Below are 23,467 nucleotides of genomic sequence, written 5' to 3' on the forward strand. Positions count from 1 at the left end.
ACTTGATGATATTTATGTTGTCATCAGTTATGGTTTTATCTTTATTTCTGACTTGTGTATATTAATCTTATATGCCATTGGGCAAGTTATATTAATATTAGGTACCACCTCCGTGATATTGGCTGTCTTACCACTTAGTATATACATAGTAAAGCGCTACAGAATATGTTGGCGCTATATAAATTGATGATGATTTTAGTGCTGGATCTACTCCTTTCTACTGTGCATGATACTTTGACAGGTCTGGACAACCTGTAAGAACTCTAGCAGCTTGTTATCCGTGCATACCGCTATATATATTTAATGTGCACATATTCGTTTCTGTGATATTTCTCTTAGGAAGTTTGATTTCTCAGATGTATGTTGCCTCGATAAATACAATATTCATGCATCACTCAAAAATTAAAGCTCTTGTACCAGATGATCTCATCATGATTCCAAAACAAAACTTAATAAGTGTGAAGAATTCTGAGTTGTTTTTTTAAAAAAATATATTTTTAATTGAAAAACTTTCATTTTTTTTCAAAAATAAAAAAAAATCTGAAAATTTAAAATTTCTATTGAAACATACTGTAGAGAGATGGAATCCAATAAAGAGTGGTTTAATGAGACCTTGCCTAACGCTCTAGCTCAATTAGATGAGCCGCAAATCCTTGTTAGAAATTTTTAAGAAATTCTTACAGCTTAAAGGTATATAATTTCAAAACCAGTGAACATATCAGCCTAAGATTTTGGTGACTTTCTTAAACTGAAGGGCAGCATTTATTATACTAGATTTCATTCTCATAGATTGTAAGCTTGCGAGCAGGGCCCTCTTACCTATCTGTATGTGTATGGTATTACCCAGTATTGTTTTATTACTTTTTGTCCACGATTAGTAAAGCGCTGCAGAATCTGCTGGCGCTATTTAAATTGATGATTACAATCTGAGCAAGACCATTTGAAACCCTGTGCTGACTTTATGTGCGATGACCCTATTCTAGATTTAAGGGGGCCTCCATAAACCTATCAATACAGGGAAATTTAAGATATTCAGTGTGCTATGGAAATGGGAGTATTCCTTACAAAAGTAGATCTAAAGGATGTATATCTCCATATTCTAATCTAGCAAGTGCATACAAAAAAAATTTGTCATTTATCTGTCAGTACAAGGGACTCCACTTGCAGTGTGAACGTTGCCAAAAATCTAGCTGTGGTCATGGTGAAGTAGAGAAAGGAGGTCATGGTAGTATGGCCTTACCTAAACGACATCCTAATAGCAGCATCTTCATTAGAAAATGTAGAGAGAACCATCAGTCTCATGTTGCAGGCCATGAAAGACTAGGGCTGGATAATAAAAATGAAAGAAGTCATCCTTTAACTATAACACCAATAATAGAATCCTTGGAAGGTGTACAGATAAAGCATAAGGGAGGTCTTTTAAACAGGGGATGTTGTCTCAAGAAGAACACCTTGACCCATTGCAGAAGACTGCCTCAGAGTGTTGGGTCTTACGGCATCTGCCAAAGAGTGCCAGTGGCCAGATTACATATGAGAAGTCCTCAAATGAATTGCTCTATCCAGGTGAAAAAGAAATACATCGGGTTAAAGTCAGCTGATTTCACTAACAAAGGTGAGACATTATCTGCAGTGGTGGTTCACAAACAGCACTTTGGGAAGCGACCGTTCCTTTACAGATAATGAACATAGTCATTACAACAACAAACTCGAGTCTATTTCACTGGGGTGCAACACGTGTAGAGATAGTGCAAGGCCAGTGGCCAGAAGAGATGGCCACTCTACCCTGAAATGTATGGGAGATGAAGGCTGTGAAAAACTAGAGTAAATCCATGTTTCAACTACAGTTTGCTGCTGGCATGCTGTCAATCAACTTCTGGGCCACATACTGACTGATGCCCGCCCAATCTTGCATAATCAATGCTCGGAGTTTGTCAGAATTTGTGGGGTTTTTAGTTTGTCCACTCGTCTCTTGAAGATTCACCACAAGTTCTCAATGGGAAATTTTGTTGTATTGATTCCCCGGCCACTTGGTTATCACTTTTGCCTTATGGCAAGGTGCTCCATCATGGTGGAAAAGGCATTGATCGTCGCCAAACTGTTCTTGGATGGTTGGGAGAAGTTGCTCTTGGAGGATGTTTTGGTACATTCTTTATTCATGGCTGTGTTCTTGGGCAAAATTGTGAGTGAGCCCACTCCTTTGGCAGAGAAGCAACACCACACATGAATGGTCTCAGAATGCTTTACTGTTGACATATCGCAGGACTGATGGTAGTGTTCACTTTTCCTTCTCCGGACAAGTGCTTTTCCAGATGCCCCAAACAATCTCAAAGGGGATTCATCAGAGAAAATGACTTTACCCCAGTCCTCAGCAGTCAAATCCCTGTACCTTTCACAGAATATCAGTCTGTCGCTGATGTTTTTCCTGGAGAGAACTGACTTCTTTGCTGGCCTTCTTGACACCAGGCCATCCTCCAAAAGTCTTTGCCTCCACTGTGCGTGCAGATGCACTTGCACCTGTCTGCTGCCATTCCTGAGCAAGCTCTGCACTGGTGATGCCCGGATCCCACAGCCGAATCAACTTTGGGAGAGTGTCCTGGCGCTTACTGGATATTCTTGGGCACCCTGAAACCTTGTTCACAGCTATTGAAGTTCTTGATGGTGAATTGTTGATTTAGGTGCAATCTTACTAGCAGCAATATCCTTGCCTGTGAAGCCCTTTCTGTGCAAAGCATTGATGACTGCACGTGTTTCCTTGCAGGTAACCATGGTTAAGAGGAAGAACAATGATCTCAAGCACTACCCTCCTTTTAAAGCTTCCAGTCTGTTTTTCTAACTCAATCGGCATGACGGTGATCTCCAGCCTTGTCCTCGTCAACACTCTCACCTGTGTTAACGAGGAATCACTGGCCTGATGTCAGCTGGTCCTTTTGTGGCAGGGCTGAAATGCAATGGAAATATTTTTGGGATAAAGTTCATTGTCATAGCAAAGAGTCTTTGAAATTAATTGCAATTCAGAATGTCATGAAGATCAATCAGATGGCGTATATGCAAATTGCCATCATAAAAACTGAGGCAGTAGACTTTGTGAAAAATATTACAAAATGCCAAGATAAGGAGGTGTTATGCCAGGGATATTGGCAAAGAAGCAGAGGCTATGGATGCCTTCTCAGTAAACTGCTAGTCAATCTGGGCTATGTGTTTTCACAAACGCCCATGATCCCTCAAGTGCTAATAAAATAAACGAGGGACAGGGTAACAGTAATGGCATTATTTCCCTTTTGACCCCGCAGAGCTTGGTCCCCTCAGGTGTTACAGCTAGCGGTGCAGAAAGTGTTTCCTTCAGCTACAACTAGATCTGATCGAACACTGTCCGATAAACCAGCCAAACCCAGGGTTCTGGACACTAAAGGTATGGCTATTAAGAGAAGACATTAAAAATACCAATGCTATCTATTAGAGTAATCAATACGCTTGAAATGTAAGGAAAAGGTCAACATCCAAGACAGAGTATAGAATCTGGGATACTTTTTGTAAATGGTGCTCTGATAAACTGTTTTCACCTAAGGGTCCATCCATAGGTACTATTCTTGAATTCCTGCAAGATGGGCTTGATAAAGGACTAATGGTTAATACACAAAAGTTCCAAATAACTACTCTGGTAACATTATTACATTAGAAGGTTGGCCATAAATAGGTTTGTAAAGAAGTTTATGCAGGCGGCAAGGAGAAGAAGATCCTTTCAAAGTTTTTCTTTTGGCTCCATGGGACTTGAACCTGGTAATGGAGACCCTGACAGAAGCATCTTCTGAACCTCATGCTTTATCAATTTTTTTTTTTTTTCCCTAGTAGCAATTACCTCTGCTATTAGAATTCAGACCCAGCAACTCTATGGGCAGAAGATTTTTTTCTGATTTATTCGTGAGCATAAGGTGGTGGTAAGAATTAACTCAAAAATTTCTGCCTAAAGTGGTATCACAATTGTATTTTAATCAAGAAATTGTTCCACCTTTACTATGTTCAAACCAAAAAACTCCAACGAAATGAGACCCATTGTTTGGACTCGGTCCGTTCCATTAAGATTTATTTAAAGAGGACACACGAGTTTAGGAAAACGATGCAGTTGCTTGTTCTAATCAGCCAGGCCCGGTGCTTCCATTAGGCAACCTTAGGCAGTTGCCTAGGGCGCAAGGACCTGCAGGGCGCCGCTGACTAGATTTTCTAATCTAGTCAGCGGTTCAGCGGCACGAGAGAGATGCACCGCCGCTGTTTTTCAATGTCCGCATGATCACTGACCGTCAGTGATCATGTGATAGTCTGTCCGGCGGCGCCTCTGAGGTATCACACTGTCTGTACTTACATAAAGTTCTTTCCCCCCCTCCTCTCCCCTCTCAGCATGCATCGCGAGGAGCAGCTAGAGGAAGAAAAGGTAAGTAAAATCTATTTTTTTTTTTTTTTTTTTTTTTTTTTTTTTTTTTCCCATTTAGTGGGTTCGGGGGGCGCGGGCGGCGGCGAAATTTTGCCTAGGGCGCCGAGAACCCTAGCACCGGCCCTGTAATCAGCGGCAATAAAAAGTGGTCCAGCCTCAAAGGCGTCAGCAACAAGATGGATAAAATCTTGCATTAGAGATGCATAGTAAATACAGTGGATGTGCCTCAAAGCTTAAGAACACATTCAACAAGAGCCATGGCAACTTCATGGACCAGGGCCGGACTTGAGACTAAAAATCAGCCCTGGCATTTTAAACACACAGGCCCACCTGCTGTCGGCTCCATGCAGTGGCGGATCCAGGGGGGGCGATCACACTGCCACTGCTGAACGGACCTGCACATACTGTGCAGCCGCCGGCAGCCTTAGACCTCAGAAAGGGGGCGGGGCCTAAATCGCCCCCTCTAAAATCGCCCCGGGTAGGACAAATGTCTAGATCCGCTCCTGGCTCCATGCACAATATTGTTGCACGCTGAAGTGGTGTTAAGGGTACCGGTCACTGTAGGCAAATACACCAACAGCGCCTCCCCCTCCCCCACAATGTATAGGAATACTCCTAAATATAAATATTTCCAGCATTCAAATTTAGATTGCTTGCGCCGTTGTCTCTTACCTGTTCTTGCTCTTCTCTCTTGCTGCTTTTTTTGTCTTCTTGCTGGCTTTGGGAAGTTTGGAGTCCTGTACTGAAAATGCAAAATGTATTATATTACAAAATGTTAAACCCAGAATGATTAGGCTCTTTAATTTAAAAAAAAAAAAAAAAAAAACCAACCCACTCCATTATGGCCAGATAAAATGACCCCATTGTACAGGCATATATAAGTAATATCTGAACATTTGTGGTCAATAAAATATTAACCTCTACCAGCCCCATCTCACTGGTATCTATTATTCTAGCGAGACCAGAGAGCAGCCATGTAACTACCACACAAAACAGATATCATGCCCCCCAAAACTGCTCTATTTTTTTTCTTTAAATACCACCGAAGACATTTAATTAACCCTGTAGGCATTTTCAGCCCCTCTCCCACCCTTCCTTCCCCCCTGCAGACATATTCAGCCCCTCTCCACCCACCCTGCAGACATTATCGGGTCCACTCTCTCCCCCCCCCCCCCCCCTCCTGCACACATTATCGGGTCCACTCTCTTCCCCCCCTGCACACATTATCGGGTACTTACCTCAGCAGCCTCCTGGAATCTGTGCGCCCTCTACAGCCTGACTTACGTGGCCGCGCATGACGTTCTGACGTCACATTGCGCGCCCGCAAACCTGAATCGCGGGCCGGCCCACAGAGCTGTCATGACTGCTCCACCGCGGCTACAAAAATGTATTCAATTTGAATAAATCGGTGAACGCAGGGAGCCGGACCAGCCCACGGTGCCATCGGCCCTTCTGGCATTTGCCTGGCAGTCCGGCCCTGTCATGGACAGAGAATAAATCGGCCTATATGGAGGAGTTATGTAAGGCTGCACTCGGGTCCTCCAAACATACTTTCTTTAAACGCTATCAGTTTGGCATCTGCTGAAGCTTGGACATTAAGTTTTGAAGGAAAGTCTTAAGTATGTAATATGGCTTTAAAAAATTTTTTTTAACTAAAATAAATAAAAAAAATGTGAATATATGTGTGCGTGTATATGCATGTTAGGTGTTCAAGTTGAACCCATTAAGCTTCAATTACATTATATGATGGGGCCCACCCTAGGCAAAATGTAGCTTTGGCATCACCCCATAGTGTATGCTGCCATGGAGGAAGAAAAGGAAACTGTTGGTTATCCTCTGTTAAATTGGTTTCCTTTACTCTTCCATGACAGCATGCTGCCCACCCCAAGTTTTTTCTGTTTGCTTGTTTCTAATATGATTATCGGGGTCAGAGCATAAATCTGATATGATGAAATTGAATGGCAGGGCCCAAATAAAACATTGCATTGATACATAAATGAACCTGATTTTCAACTCCGATAAATGTTTGACCAAAAGTTTTTAAAAAGGAAAAAATTACCCCAGTAGAAGGTAATTAGGTTGAGCAAACCCTTTTGTGAGGAGACCTGCTTAAGATATGCAGATCAGACATCCACTGCTTTTGGTCATGTATTCCACTTCCTAATTGACATCCTTTTTTCAAGAGGTAGTGTAAACACAAAGAACCACTCAATGTAAATGAGTCGTATGCCTAGGAGAGAATCTCTAAGACAAAGGCCACATTTAAAAGCCTATACAGGTATATAGAAATAGCTGCTTCAAAGGAAAATGTCTTAGTTCATATTTTGGGAAATCTGGGTGGCACTCCATACCCAGGAGCAGAAATCACACCAGGGCTGTGAATGACAGGTACTGGCGGTATCTGGGAACAGCTATAATCCCATATCTCTGGAAAAGGTATGTCACATTGTCATAATTCCATCATGTTTGGTATTTAAATGTGCGGGAGATTATGACCAGTTTATTGAAGGGGGAGTTGTGTCTCTGGGATATATATTTGAGAAAAGCAACTAAAGGTTAAAACTTTAGGAATTGTTTTGAACAAACCCTATTAACATCCACATTGCCCCTGTGAAAGCCGTCCCATTTCATTTTGCTTAAACACCTGTGTTGTGAAAGGACAAGTTGTCAGACTTGTGGGAAATCAATTCACATTCATAAACTGTCCATCTTCCAAGCCAATTTCCCTTGGCCAGAAAATGTACCTCATGTAAGTGCTACTCTGAATATAACCCCTTTTATTTTAAACTGCTTTGCTTGTGTTATCTCAATATATTGTTTGTTAATATTTCTTTAAAATCTGAATGCCCTGTAGTTTTGTATATTAAATCTGTAATTTAATATGTTGCGTCCTTGATACTCTAATGAATCCATTAGCCTTTTAAGAATATAGCTCGACCAAGTTAACCTTTTTGAATGCCAGTGTGATTTGTTGATACATTTGATTATCTAGCTTGGTGTCTGCTTGCATTTACATTTGTGTAACAATCTGGAGGTGTGAAGAGTTAACCCTTTGTTTGCTGGTGTGGGTCTTGCTAGTCTGTGAGCAGCTAGAAGCCTTTGGTGCAAGTGTGGGACAGTATATTTGCGTCCTATTGCCTGTATTCAATAGATGGTGGCAAACCTGAAGTGTATGGGGGTATGAGACCTCTGTGTGGGGGCAATTCAGTAGGTCTATAACCTGTGTGATGGGTAGAGAGAGACTGCTGTATGAGATCACACACTATTCTAGCCCGCAAACACCCCAAAGTCACGGCAGCTGGAAGCATGTTCTTGACAATGAGACGAAGATATTCTTCAGCTTTGGGAAAACCAGAAGACACAGGAAGGAGGGAGGTGTGGCCCTATATACCCTCCAGGTCTTCTTTTCTGTCCTGACTCACGTGCAAGGGGGGGATTAACCCAAGAGTGTATACAAAGATGAAGGAAACCAGTTTAACAGGTAATAATCTGCTGTTTCTCTGTCAGCCATGGAAAATACTGGGAATGTCCAACAACTGTCCCTAAGGGAGGGTATGCTCAGATGTCAGTGCTCAACACCTTGTGTCCAAAACTGACATCTTTGGACACAGAGGTATTAAATCTGTAGAACTTTGTGAAGGTGTGCACCAAACACCAGGTGGCCGCCCTGCACAGCTGCTCAGCAGAAGCAAGATGCTGGCCAATATACATTGTGTCATCTTTTCAGGGTCGGGCTGACCCATCCCAATGTAAATATGGTGAATTACCAAAGCAAACACCATTGCTAGATGGAATTGAGGTTAGCCGGCCACTTTTGTGGACATTGTAAAGGGCCAACAGGTCATAGTTCTTGCAAAATTCCCTGGTCCTATTTGCATAGGTTTTCAAAGTCCTTACCCCCTCCAGAGAGCAGAGAGTCATCTTCCTCTGGACACTTTTATACCGGTCTAAAGCCAGAATCGCAATTTCTTGATTCAGATGAAACATGGAGACCATCCTTGACTGAAAGAGAGAATCCGTCCTAAACACAGCCCTGTGTTTTAAGAAAAAGATAGGTGGATAGAAGACAGGGCCCCCAGCTCAGAAACTCTCCTTGCCTTGGAGTTGGACAACAGGAAACTTGCCTTCCAGGAAAGAAACTTTAACTCCACAGAATCAATAAGTTTGAAAGTAGGTTGCTGCAAGTCTGTCAGCACCATACTGAGATCCCATGGAGCCACTGGGGGATATATGGAAGCTACACACGCATCACTCCCTGCAAAAGAGCCAGTTTTCTCTGAAATAAAACTGAGAGGGCTGAGACCTGAACATTCAATGAGCTGAATTTTAAACTCCTTTCCAAACTGTTTTGGAGGAGCTGGTCCAATCTAAAAGAGGTAGTAGGAGACCCCTTTATTCACAACAAGATATGTAAATCTTCCAAACCCAGTGATATTTCCTGGCCGGAACAGAATTCCGAGCCTTGATCATAGTCTGGACCACACGGTCAACCCCTTGGCTCGAAGAATCATTACTTCAATAGCCACTTTGTTAAAGCCAGCCGAGGTAAACTCTGGGGAGGAAGGGGATCTTCCTTAACAGGCAGGCCCTCTACTATCCCATTACATTCTGGACCAGTCCAATGCTACGAGATTCACCTAAACACCTTTCTCATCTTTTTTTGTAGCATTTATGGAAGAATCGCAACTTGCGGGAAGAGGTATAACACATGGAAATTCCACAGACCCAACATGGCATCTACTAGGCAGGCCTATGGTTCCCTTGTTATGGAGCAGAAAACCACCTGTGGTTCAACAGACTACATTATGTTGACTTTTGGCTGACCCCACCTGACCAACAGATGCTAGAATGCTTCCAAATGAAGAGACAATTCTCTTGGCTGAAGGGCCTGCCTGCTGAGAATCTGCTTCCCAGTACACTTGCTCTGGGATAAAGACTGCTGTAATGGCCAAAATGTTCTACCCAACGCAAAACTCTGATGTCATTGCCAAGGCACTCTTGGTGACACCCTGGGTTTTTTGGCATGCCACCACTGTGGCAATGTCTGATTTGAACTCTATGGCTCTTCGCAAAAACTGCTGTCCTGCGCCCCGAGTGTTGGAAGCCAGAACATTGATCTGGCACTTGGAGTCTTTCTGTGTTGCAACTACACAGCCTCCCCTCCATATATTTGAAGACTGTCCAGTCCCAGGTTTGTCTGCTCAGCCACCAGCTGAGTGATAAACGCATCTTCTGTAGACAGTCTGAATGTCTGCCTTGTCAAGAGATGGTGAGACTTGTTCCAGATCTAAATCAATTTATTTGGAATGCCTTCAAATGAAACTGTACAAACTGCACTGCTTCAAAGGTGGAAACCATCTTTCTCAGGACCTTCATGCAAAGGTAAACCAACACCAGTTTGTGAGCGAACAGTCCATGTGGAGAGGATTTTGTACTCTGGTAAGAATACCCATTGCTAATTAGGCCCAAAAAGATAATCTGCTGGGAAAGGGTCAAGTTGGAGCCCCTCTAGTAGATGATCCAAATGTGAGACTCTAAATGCTAGGTCATCTCCCGAACATGGGCCTGAAGCAAGGCTATGAAGTTCGCCTTTATCAGCATATCGCCAAAGTAAGGGATGAACGTTACATTTCTGAATATGAGAAGTTGCACCATTACCACCATGATCATTGTGAATACCTTCAGCACCATTGCAATGTCATAGTTAGGGCCTGAAACTGGTAATGATGGGAACTGAACTGCCAAATCTGAGAAGGCATTGATGTCCTTCCAATATGGGAACATGCAAGTACACTGCCTTGTGTGACAGGATGGAATTCCTATGCCACCCTGTCTGTGTGTTGCTGGGCTTGCCTAGCCACCGTCCCCTTTATCCCAAATGCGCCCTCTAACCTCATAGGTGGGGCTTTTGCTGCTGCGACACCTAGAACCACGTCCTTTTGGGTAACTTTCGCTGCTAGTGTACTCCCTTGCTGGTACCCCTGACCTCTTGTCTTCAGATCAGGGTTGCTGTGGATGGTTCCCCTGGCCTATCACACTGGCCAGAGCTGCAGGGTAGCGGACAGAGCGTTGGTACTGGAATGCTGGGTCCCAACCTCAGAACAGCCGGATAACGGATTAGAGTGGGTCTACTCTGTAGGTAACGGGAGTTTAAGCAGTTTAGTAGGTGTCAAGGCAGGTTTCTTAAGCAGTGATGTTTGTTAGCTTAAAGTCCTAAACAGGACAGTTACATGAACTAGTTTGAGGTATTAGTGATATCCAGAAAGTACAGATGGAATAATACATTTTCAGTGTAAAACAGGGCTCTTCAAATACTATTTTGACCACTAACTTGGCAGGAGGTAAGCAAGCATCCTGCCCCTTTAACCAATCCAGATTGATTCATGCAGCCTGCACGTGAATCTGTCTGGAGGGGTTAAAACCTTTTTTTTTTTTTTTTTTAATTGACACTAGTGACAGGGGGGGAGTGTAGCCCCTCCCCCTGTCCATGAGCTGCCAGGGAGAGGTATTTCTGTACAGTAAGGACTATGCAGTGTTACTGAGGGAAGCTCTGGAAGCAGTTACGTCCTAACTCTGGTCCCTCAGGAAATCACATGAGTCTCGGGTAGGATCCATGCAGACAGTGACGTAACAGCTGCAGGGAGATGACAACGGCTACATATTGAAATGAGACCTGTCACACTGAGTTCCACTATTGGCCAACAGTCGTGTAAGTGCATACATATTGCAGGATTGGAAGGCGAGTGGTTGGAAAATATTTAAACTGCACGACCAACCAAACGAAACTATGATTGGCACTTTTGGACGACTTTAGATCATCATGTAGGTATACACACTCAGCCTACATCTGACCATTTGATCAGATATTATGTGAGTTGCCTGATTATTGGACGAAAATGCTCCAGTGTGTACCTAGCCTTACTGTCTAGACTGTTCGCATACAGATGGACCCTGATTACACAATACTTATCTGGATCTCATATTGGAGACTGCATGTCTTGTTCATACAATTAACTGATAATCACGATCATTTCTGGTGGCAGTAGACTTATATACAGTCCAATGTATAGCAATATATGGCTAATATTCGTGTAAGCACACACGGAGTTGATAACAAAATTTGCTTACTGGATAGTACTAATGTGTGAGTGTAAGAAAAATATATATATATAATTTTAAATCGAAGCAGTTGCATAATTCTGATGTATGTGGAGCTGCGAAAAGACACAGGTCAGAGGATAGACAAAGTCCCACAGAAAAAACAGCACCTCAATACTTCCCCCACAGTTTCCATGCAACAAAGAGGGCAGACAGGGAGCAGAAAGAGCTGCTGCTCCCAAGATGTCCATAGTGTCCCTTCTGGTGGGCTTGCCTAGCTTGAAAGCCATACCAGGGTGGAAGTGGGAAGAGATTATTCACCCCCCCCCCCTTCCCAGGGCCCAGCTGCCGTCCAAGGGATGTCTCCCTGTACCTAATGTGGGGCTGCAATGAAGGGCAGCCCCCACCTGACCCTGCCTAAGGCAGTCCTGGAAACTGCACCCAGCTCCGGCGGAATAACTGAGGATCCAGTCTTCCTATGTCCCCATGGATGATGGAGGGGGGGAATATTTTTTCCCCACATGTAAGAGGAAGAATCAACATTGGACACATGTTTATTATTCTACACCCACTTATTAATCTTCAACTTATTGTTTCTACACTTAAAATTTTAACGGTTTCCTAAAGAACATTAACATTTTTGTGAACTTGGTCAATTGTTTTATGTTTCGGAAGTCATGGCTCCTTTACTAGCATTTGGTGGCGTTAAGTATATTTCTTTCTGGTTGGGGTTAATGAAACTCCATCTTCAAGTTATAACTAAACTGGTTAACTGCTAATTGCCATTACATTCTTTAATGTTTCAACAGGAAATGCCATGGTATACAAGCCCTCTCCCTTCACTCCCATCACTGTAGTTTTGTTGGCTGAAATCTTCAAGGAGGCGGGAGCCCCAGCAGGTCTCTTCAACGTGGTGCAAGGGGGAGCTGCCACTGGAGAATTCCTCTGTAAGCATCCTGAAGTATCTAAAATATCTTTCACTGGCAGTGTCCCGACTGGCTCAAAGGTGAGTGTCCCCCAACATATTTAGACTCCTTATTCTTGCTATGCGAGTAAACACTGGCTATAAACACATGGGGCCTGAGTCATTAACTAAAGTAAGACAAAGGAGCAAATGTCTCCGGGACAAACAATTTTACAACGCAAGGGGTGCAAATTAGTTTATTTACACAGAAGTCAAATACTGGTTGTTTTTTCATCTAGCACACAAATACTTGATAGCTTTATTTTTACACTGAAGTTTAAAGTTGATCTAGAACAGGGGTGTCCAATCTTTTAGCTTCCCTGGGCCACATTGGAAAACGAGTTGGTTTGGGCCGCACATAAGATACAATAACGATGGCTGATCATCCGAAAAACCATAGAAAACATAGTTAAAATATATATATATATATATATATATATATATTATTATATTATATTCTATCCCTTTTTTTCAAATCCCCCTATACTTACCTTTCAATCGCCCTGTTCAAAAAATCCTCTCGTTATTATACTATAATCACTTTTTGTATTGTTTCGATGCAATATCAATAAAGTGCATTTAAGCCAGGCATTGTATATCGGGGTGCCCTGACCAGGCCTGCGGTACCTGACATATACATCACTGTGACCCCAAATTGTGACCTGTTTTGCTAATTACACCACTATGTTAGTTAAGGGATATCAATTTATAATGGGCCAAAGAGAATAATATATAATGCCCCATTAGTATTACAAGTAGAAGTATGTAGCAGAGAGATAAGGTCCATGATGCTCCAGGACCAGGTGACTTTTATTCACTGGTCAGCGTCCCTTGAAATAATAAAAAAAATCCCTCTTAACTTACCTTTTAATCGGCTTGTTCATGGCCTCTTCTCTTCTTTTCTCCAATTCTGTGCTGCTGATTGTTCTTACGCGCGGGTGACTCCTCTGTGATGCGCTCTGCAATGGATGTTGGGCGTGATGACATCACGCCCGACATTCACTGCGAGCACCGCACGGAGGAGGAGACAAGGGAGGGAGCCGGAGTACCAGCTGACGTGACCTCAAGGTAAGTAGTTTCTTCTTTTTTTTTTTTTTTTTTTTTTTGCAGGATTTTTTTTTTCCATTAGCAGTGCTGCCCCCTTGCCACAACCAAAACTCCTTCTGGGCCACATTTACAGGTGTGCTGGGCCACGGGTTTGACAACCCTGATCTAGAACATGCCCTACCCAAAATATAAATCTGTCCCCACATTTTAAATTTACCTCCCCCTCCAGTGCAACATGGTTTTACCCAGGTGCGAAGATGCTCTTTTTTTATGCTTTGTTCTCCTTAATGACTCTGGTCCATGGTGCTCAGTTGAATCCCTGACTTTTCCTATGTTTCCTGCTCCTCTCTACTGTCTGGGAGGACTAGACAGCTACAGCAACATATCAATTTACACTGCTATCTCTTCCAGATCATGGAGATGGCTTCAAAAGGCATTAAACCTGTTACCTTGGAACTCGGAGGAAAGTCTCCACTCATTATCTTCTCGGACAGTGACCTGGAAAATGCTGTGAATGGTGCCATGATGGCAAACTTCCTCACACAGGGACAGGTAAAACTTTTATTTAACAGTTGTCATAATGCTTTCAAAATTAGTTGTGTGTTTTTTTTTTTTTTGTTTTTTTTTAAATATATAGTTTGTAACCAAGAGAAGAAAAGTTTTTCTATGTTGACGCTTGAGAGCGTATAGAAATTCAGTGACTCTTTGAAAGTATCCTGCATTTTTCTCTATACTCAATCGCAGGTGGATTCCTTCATTTGGCTCAACTTTCTTGCCTAGTGCTCCTGAGACAGAGGAGAGTGACTGGCCATGAGGGTAGAGCAATAAGCACAGTGACTTTCTGACTGGGACATTGTATTTGTGCACGGGGCGTACAGTTTTTTGTTTTTGTTTCTTCACATGCTTTTTCCCAAGCAAAGGGTACATAGAAAAGTTATTTAAAAATGCAAAAAGGGGAAAAAAAATGTGCACTGAGCAGTTTAAAAAAACAAAAACATATTGACTCAAAGTGTGGGTTTCTTTTAAATAACTTATAGGATCACATAGGCCCTGAGGAAGCCCACATACATGGATGGGTGAAACGCGTTGGATATATCATTTCAACTATTTTCAGTTTTATTTGCGAACTCGCTTTTTTACTTTTTAAAATTCACGGAGGTATCTTTTGCCAACTGCACATGCGCAGAAGCAATTAGGCAATAGACGCAGGAGTGTGACGGACAATCACCCACGCGGATACCGAATTCCGAAAGACTGGATCTACTGAAAAATTATCAGTCTTCGAGAAAACATAACTTCAAGCATGTAATTTAAAACTTACTTGGATGCACCAAGAGTGAACGAACGGTTGTAAGTCCAACAGAGTCATCATCTTACCACAGAGAGTGTGTGTTTTTCACGGGACCTCTACCAAGAAACATCGCAACTGTATGTATTTACAGGCTATTGGTAGCTATCCCTGTTGAGATCACATAATAACTCTTTCTTTCCCACTTGGGTCTTGCTTCATTTTATATTTTGCATACGTACCTGCAATAGCAAGACGTATGTTACATAACGGTTATTGATTAACCATTGTCTATCTGTCTATATATTGATTAGTAGCAATTTTGATTTTATTTCAGTGCACTGATTTCATATGTACATCTGTTTATAAACATAATTTTGATTTTATTCATGTTCTTTCTTCTCTTGGTTACCTTATCTTGCGCCCAGAATTGTTTTATATAATCATTTTAGCCAAGGGGGAGGGACACCCCCCTCTATCATCTGTGAGCAGCATTATTAGATAACCAATTAGTCAACAGCGCATACTAGTATATCGTCGTTAACCTATAGGATCACATAACTTAAAATTGTGTTATCCGTTATATTTAACTTTTTAGAATTTTCAAGTCTCTGAATGGCTTCCTGTCATGTCCTCCAGTAGCCTAATGTTTGCAGACCAGAAGGGTGATATGCATGGAGGAGAATCCTTCCCCCTCAAAGCAACATCCAAACAAATATTTCTGATTCATCAAAACTTTGTTTGCGAGTGTTGAAGTGGAAACTTTTTTATTATCATGCTGTTTTATTAGTGTACCTACATAATGATGCCGTTAACATATTTTGTGATCTGTTTCTCTAGGATTAATTTAACATTATCTATCTTACACTTTTTTTTTTTTTTTTTTTTTTCCCCCTCTTAATCCTCCAATTGGAACTTGGTGTGGGTGTGTGTATGGGTGTTTATAATTTGTTGTTTTTGTGGTGTGGGTGTTTAACATATTGAAACAGATCTTTTTGTTTTGCAACCATTAGCTAGGGAAAACCAGATTATTACATATATATACCTTGCTTTCATTTTTCCCATGGTTCCTTTTATATATGCAGAGCAATCTCCACCATCAAAATTAGTCTAGTTCTCCAGAGTACAGGAATACCCAACATGTACTTTTAATCAGTGCCGTAACTAGACATTTTGGTGCCCTGGGCGAGACAGGGCACCGGCGCCCCCCATCTAAGTGGAAGCGGCATTTGACAAGAGGGTGTGGCCAACCTAATGTGGGTGTGGCTAGCACTGGCATTGTGTTAGATGATACAGAAACAACATGATCAATATAAACACCACAATATCCTATAAAAGCTCACATTAGAACAAATCTACCACTAATCTAACAAGCCTTCCAATTAATCTCCCATGTATGCATACACATTATATATCGTGATTGCATATAATCTGTTTTATGCGGATAAAACATGCCGCAGGGATGGATTTCAAACAGCAAGGGGAACTGTAAAATCTCACACTACAGAGCTGCAGGGTTTATCTGAAACAAAACAATGTTCCGTCAGACCCCGGCTGATTAAACGCCTTTCCTTGTGAGGGAGGAAATAAAAAGCTACTAATTCAAACAAAACCTGCCAGCGGCACCCGGCGATAATGTGTGTGCTGGCTGCGGGTGCACGCTGATAGTATCATACAAGTGTCCCGGGAGCAGGATGCCTGTGTGCATCTAAATGGTCTAAAGAGAGAATATGAATGTTATTTACCCTCCATATGAGGACCCAGACGCGGGAGGGGAGAAACAGTTGAACTAGAAAGGAGTGCAGACACGACGCAGTGCATGCCAGCGGACCCTTTCAGTCAAGATGTGCCTCCTTTGACTTCCGCAGTGGAACGCATGTGCGTTCCACAGACAGGAAGTTCAGTATTTGGAATGCAAATGCAGAACTTCCTGTCTGTGGAACGCATATGCGGAAGTCAAAGGCTTTCCTTATCCCTGACAACAGAACTAGGTAGCGGGTGGCTGCTGCGCCCCTTTGGGCTTGCGCCCTGGGCGATGGCAACACTCTAGTTACGGCTCTGCTTTTAATCAAGGCCTTAAGGAGTTCTAGAGATGCAAAACATTTCTATCTTGACTCAATAGGTCTCTACTAATAAATATAGTTTGTATTGGATTAGTGATAAAAATAGAAATTACCAAAAACAGTATTAAATTATACTTGCCAACTTTGGGTATCACCGCTCCGGGTAATGAATAAAGTTGTCTGTGCCTTGGGGGCGTACCCACACTAATTGCATCCCCCTGGCCCCATTGCCTGCTATAAAATACCAATTTCGGCCTATTATAGCAGGGGGCTGGGACAGGATGACACGATTCGCCTCACCAACTAAGCAGGGAGGATTCGTAAAGTTGCACTGCTCATCCAAATTTAAGGAGCTCTCCCGGACTCCTGGGAGTCTCCTGGACATTCCAGGAGAGTAGGCAACTATCTAATAAATACATATTGGCAGTGATCTAATAGTAACTCCTTGCATAGGATAGCTGATTCAAACATACTAAGCAGGGACCCGGTCTGACAACCTGGAAAACATCCTTAGTGCTGGCACATGGTAACATCACTGGGATTTACTGTGACAAGACATTGTACAAACTGCATTCAAAGCTATGTAAATACTGTAAAGATTGTGGGGGCCAGGAACTGAATTATATGGTTTCTGACCCTATGTGTTGTACCTGACACCTTTCATTGTCTGCCTCAGTAGGATTACCTGTTGTTTTTTTTTTGTTTTTTTTTGGGGGGGGGGGGGGGGGGGAATGGGCTTTGTTTTTTCTTCCAATTTTGCCTGACTTACTTAAAATAGGTCTTTTCGTTTGTAGCAATATTAAATAATGACTATCTGCAGTGAAAAATAAAATGCTGAAATTTTACTAGGGTATGCAAAGCAATAACTTTGAAATACCATCCAGTCAAAATAGGCAATAAATACACCTAGGACATAAAGGTTTTTAAGTTCCCCTTTTAGTCTTTCTCAAGTCGTTTGAGTCTGACGTGGATCAGATGTTGGAGCTCACAGGTATGTCTTTGAAAAACAAAGAGTATCATCCTGCAGCAATTTGCCATTTAAAATAAAATACATGTAAAAAAAACATAGACAAACTCATATGTGACATCCTTTTGTTAGGACAGGGGATAGGGATCTTTGTTTGCATTGTTAAATCCAGGGTAGGTATTTCAAACTTGCCCTGGACTATATGCACTACAGCACTTGACTGGACGAAATCTCTAGGATGGGAAGGGGGGGCTGGGTTCTTCTCAGTAATACATAATTTAGACTGCAGAACTGGTATGTATTTCCTGCCATTGTGTAAAACTTGTTTCAAATCAGAATTTATGCTGCCACCTTTTGCTTGATCTTATCAAGTATAAAGTGATTTTGATTTGGTTTAGGTGTGTTGCAATGGCACACGTGTCTTTGTTCAACGGGATATCTTGGAGAAGTTTACTGAAGAAGTGGTGAAGAAGGTAAAGAAAATAAACATTGGAGACCCTCTCTTGGAAGATACTAGGATGGGACCACTCATAAACCGCCCTCAACTGGAGAAAGTATTTGGCTTCATCAAGGGTGCTGATAAACAGGCAAGTGGAAAATAAAAGAATTTTGTATGTAAATAACAAAACAAGTAAAAAAACTTATTGAAGTAATCAGGCAGTCATTTTTAAATGTAATGTCCTTATGGTGTCTAGCACTTTACTTCCTCTAAGTAGTATGCCTCCTAGACTAGCTGGTTCTTAATTATAGGCTCTACTAAGTGCTGCCTTTTTTAAAGGATATGTAGCAAAAAAGTGATTACCTGGGGTAATTGCTGCTATCTTTTAAGGAAAATCGTGTGAATGGATAATGATCATAAGGGGGTAAGCTCTCCAAGGGGCTCTGAAAGTATACAGTCAAATCAGTAGTACAGCCTACGTTTTTGCGGTATGGTCAAAAGAGTAATGAGATTATTAGTACTAACATATTAGCTCAACTTCCAGTGAGCCCAATACAGCTGATAAGGGTTGGGATGTCAACATTTTAAGTAGATATAAAGCAGTAAAATTCAGTATCTAAGCTTTATTGGCAATAGAATTCCCATTTGTAAGCGAATGATCTTCCCATGTAATTGAACACTCTGAAATTCAGATATCTTCTGCTAATGCGGCTGGTTACACGAGAGATGCAAAAAGACATATCTATATTTTATTCTAGAACCACTGTTGAATGTAAAATAGGTGTGCTCTGTCAGCTGTAATTTGATCACTTATTACCTGAAATAAGGCAACATTTAAATATTACTCATTGATGGTTAGACATTTTTTGCAAAAATGTATATTTTGCCACTGATCCCTAAACACTATATTAAAGAGTGTTTGTCTAAACAATACTATTAAAAAGTACATATCTGAATTAAATAAATATACGTGATTCCCTGTGGAACAATAGGGGAACATCGTGAGCTGCAGGTTGTCCACCCCAGCAGGTATGAAAAATACTGTTCCAACCAAACTAGTCTTAAAACTATTGTAAGTCTGTAAATTGCTAACCTTGATGAGTCAAGAAACCTGAGATTGACTTTTGCAAGACTTGTATCTGCATGGAATTATGTCCTGTTAGGACTGTCTGTGGTAACCATTTTGGGCAAGGAGTCAAGGACAGGCAAAACAGGGTGGAGATAAAGGCATTCTGCACTAGGTGAATTATGTACCTTAAGAGTCAGAAGATCCTCAGAGCCCAAATATTATTTTTGTAACAAGATAACTAAATGAGGTGGTCGGGGTGGCGATTACAAATATTTGTATGCATGTCATGTGTGACTCTACAGGACACCACAAGACTTTTCAGAGCCATTTTTGTGCCTGAAAAATCTACCACCAGAAAGATGTTTAGCCAGGAAAAAAAAAAACACGTTAATGACTACGTCCATTCACTGTGCGAGAATGATCATTTATAAATGTGAGAAATTTCTGCCACACAATTTTTTCAAAAGAAATTAATAAGCGACTGCAAAACCATCGTTGCACCTACCTTTTCTTCTTCCCTCTGCATTACACATCTCTCTATAAACCTATATCTACAATCTATATATAAGATTTTCTCAGCTTTTTGCATGGAACGTGGCTGTTAGGTTTTCATCTGCTGCAGTTTGTGTGTCGCCCTTTTAAGGTTGCAATTTATATTCTCTCACCTGTCCTGCTCTTATTGCCAGTGATAGTGTTACAAGCTAGCCTCCTGGTTCCTGAATCTCTGTTCTGTGCGCTTCTGTCCTTGCATCCTTGTTCCTGGCTCAGCTTTTACTTGTCTTCCGGCTCCTGATATCTGGCATTGCATCTGTACTCCGACTCCTTCCTGCATTACCTCAGACCCTCTTTTATATACTTTGCACTAACTGTCCAACTGAGAAAGGTAGATTGTTAGAAGAATCAAGCCAGTGAACCCCTTCTGCAAGGCAAGTATTTTATATAATACTATGTAAATATGTGTATCTCCTTTCTTAGGGTGCAAAGATCTTGACAGGAGGTGATCCTTACAGCCCAGAAGATACCAAGTTGAAGGGTGGCTTTTTCATGAACCCCTGTGTATTAGGTATTTTTATTTTTATTTTATTTTTTAAAATTTGTAATTTTATTAAATTTATTATTCAACATGTTTGCTACTGATCGTTTTTGGGTTTTTTCAAAGCTGCCATGATATGTCTAATTTTAATAAGGTTTTTAAACAACTGTGGTTCAGTATAAATGGCCTCAACTGATCCTTTTTGCAAAATGTATATAACTAATTTTTTTTGTTTAGTTCTTCCATTACTATAAAATATAAACGAAGGCCTACCTACCAACACACCTGACTGACAGAAAAATTCAGTCACTGGCTACATCCCCAGTCTGTTTAAATCGTTCATGTATCTTTATTACACCCATATAGCATTAGGTTTCAGATGACAACAATTTGGACTGTTGGCTTGTATACTACGTTATTACCTGGCAGTGATTATCTTTTAACCAAATGTTGATGTCACTGTCCCTAGATGGCACAAACATTCATAAGGCCTAAAAAATAGAAAACGGCAGGACTGACTTACGATCTATTATTGCATTGGCGCACAACAAATGAGTCATTTTTTACACCAGGACAGAAATGGTACTGCAGTATTTTAGTTCCAGGTCCCACATTGTACCAGATCTCACTCACGATGGCTGTGGGGACCACACTTCTACAGCTGAAGTGAGACCTGCCATTCATTTGTGTGGTCAGTCTGGCATCGAATCAGAATGAATGTCTCTGTACAACTACAGAGCTCAGTCTTGCAAGTCAGACTGAGTACAGGTCAGAATTGTGATGGGGAATGTGTTGCTAATGGGAAAGGGTAGGTATATGGTGCTACACAGGTTGTGGGGGTATGGGATTATGTCTTATGTTCTGCTACAAATGGTGGTGTGTGTGTGTGTGTGTGTGTGTCCAACTATTACAGGGGAGAGGTATGGCTAACACTAACAATGTTGAGAGAGATATGGCATAACTGCAAACTGAGTCCCACCCCTCCTTCTCCTGTAGTAATAGACCACGTTTTCAGACGTTCTAATACATGTTGGACATACATCAGGACATTTGCAAGATTCACTATATATTAATTTATAAATAAAATGGCCTGCCGTTACAGCCTTTCATTGAAAGTGACTTGCTTTCAAACATTGTATGCATGTGGGTGTATGCACTTCAGAAGCTGTACTACTAGCTGGATGAAAAGCATTTGTTGCAAAAACAAAACAAAAACAAAAACTCTAGATTGTCATTTCACATACTGTGTGTAGTACCCCTTAGACATTCTCTTTTATACAAAGTATTTTAATTGTATATGTTTGATCCATCCACTAGGAAGGGAAATGAGTAATGTATTTGCATACTTTTGTATTCGTGTCCTACAGAGTGCATTTACTGTTAATACGAGGTTCACCATGTGCAGATATCACAAAAAAACACAACTGTTTTCAGTCTGCCCTTGCATATTGTCTCTAACAGAGTGACTATAGTGTCTTATTGGTTGCAAATACACATGCTCCTTTGTTCTGTAGGGTTTTTGTTGGGGGTGTTTTTGTGGCTTTCGTTTTTTAATGGATACTGTAAATCTTATGTCCGGTAATATGCTGCAATACAGGGGGTACACATTATGCTGAAACGGCCTCATTGACAAATTATATATTAATGTGTTGGGAGCTTTTTTTATTATATTTTTACATTTTTGTTCCCCCATGTTGTACATTTTAGTCAAGTACAAGTAAACAAAAAAAAGTGTAATTTTAAACTGGATGGACGAATCTCTTAATACTGATCTCAGAAAGACAGCATGAGATTAAGTGTTTTTCAGTACAGTGTGTTTTAATCGCCAATAGGAAATTGCAAGGATGATATGACCTGCGTCAAGGAAGAAATTTTTGGTCCTGTTATGTCCATCCTGCCCTTTGATACAGAGGAAGAAGTTTTGGAAAGGGCAAACAACACAACCTATGGTTTGGCTGGCGGTGTCTTCAGCAGGTCTGGTCTAATGAAGTATATTTGTGTGTTTGTTATTATAATATATTAACATGCATGGTTGGAAGTATGTATACATGCATATAAAATGCCCAAAAGTACATTGAAATCAGGTTAATTGTTAAATGACCTGGAACTTAAGTTCCCTAATGTATACCTGCCTTTTAAAAGTGATAAAATTGATATTGTCCATTATGTCCACATTTGAACACTTTCACCTTATTCTGAATTTGTGTTTATTTCAATGTATTTGTGATTTGGTTGCTGACTCTCTCTAAATGTGGATTTCGGGTAGGCTGGCAATATTGGCTGAACACAGGTTGATAAATATAACCGAGGTTTGCGTTATCACAGCTAGTTAGTGCTTACAGACAAACCTTTCTGCATGCAAATCAATTGCAAAATCACTAGAAGGACGTATATTTTTAATCTGTCCAGTCTTATAAGGTAAACTAATATTTACATTTTCTTTACAGACCATGCCACCAACTAATAGCATCATGGTGATTAGTGATTATAGTTCTGAACTAAAATAATATTCCCCACTTCATAAAAAAAAATATCTGTTTCAAGTTCTGGTAATTTAAAGTGTATAATCTTTTCTATGCTCTTTCAGGGACATTCAGCGTGCACATAGAGTTGTGGCTGCTCTACAGGCTGGAATGTGCTTCATCAATAACTACAATGTGAGCCCAGTGGAACTGCCCTTTGGAGGGTACAAGAAGTCTGGTAAATATTGCACCTTTATCTATTATCTAGAGGCCATTTACTTGGATCATACTTGAAGTATCCTTCAATTTGTGATATTGCAGATCATCTTTTATATAGTGCCAATCATATTAAGCAGCGCTGTACAGCGAATATTTGTCATTCACATCAGTCCTTGCCCCATTGGAGTTTACAATCTAAATTCCCTACCGCACACACACATCGGTCCAGTTTGTCAGAAGCTAGTTAATATACCAGTATGGAATGTGGGAGGAACTGGAGCACCTGAAGGAAACTCGCACAAACATGGAGAACTCAAACCCCGCACAGATCAGGCCCAGGTCAGAATTGATTGCATGACCCCAGCATTGAGGCAGCAATGCTAAACATTGCG

At 41.2% G+C, this 23,467-nt stretch overlaps 1 protein-coding gene across 1 annotated transcript in view; it reads left to right on the forward strand.

The window, feature by feature from the left end:
• Nucleotides 1–23,467, forward strand: part of ALDH9A1 (aldehyde dehydrogenase 9 family member A1) — a 47,947-nt gene that overhangs the window by 21,748 nt on the left and 2,732 nt on the right. Inside the window, exons 6-11 of the mRNA XM_075182689.1 lie at nucleotides 12,334–12,530; nucleotides 13,947–14,087; nucleotides 18,252–18,440; nucleotides 20,337–20,424; nucleotides 22,227–22,368; nucleotides 22,982–23,094. Coding sequence (XP_075038790.1) covers nucleotides 12,334–12,530; nucleotides 13,947–14,087; nucleotides 18,252–18,440; nucleotides 20,337–20,424; nucleotides 22,227–22,368; nucleotides 22,982–23,094 — 870 coding nt within the window. The remainder of the gene's footprint in view (nucleotides 1–12,333; nucleotides 12,531–13,946; nucleotides 14,088–18,251; nucleotides 18,441–20,336; nucleotides 20,425–22,226; nucleotides 22,369–22,981; nucleotides 23,095–23,467) is intronic.

This window comes from Mixophyes fleayi, chromosome 8 (assembly GCF_038048845.1).
Source record: "Mixophyes fleayi isolate aMixFle1 chromosome 8, aMixFle1.hap1, whole genome shotgun sequence".
NCBI classification, from domain to species: domain Eukaryota; kingdom Metazoa; phylum Chordata; class Amphibia; order Anura; family Limnodynastidae; genus Mixophyes; species Mixophyes fleayi.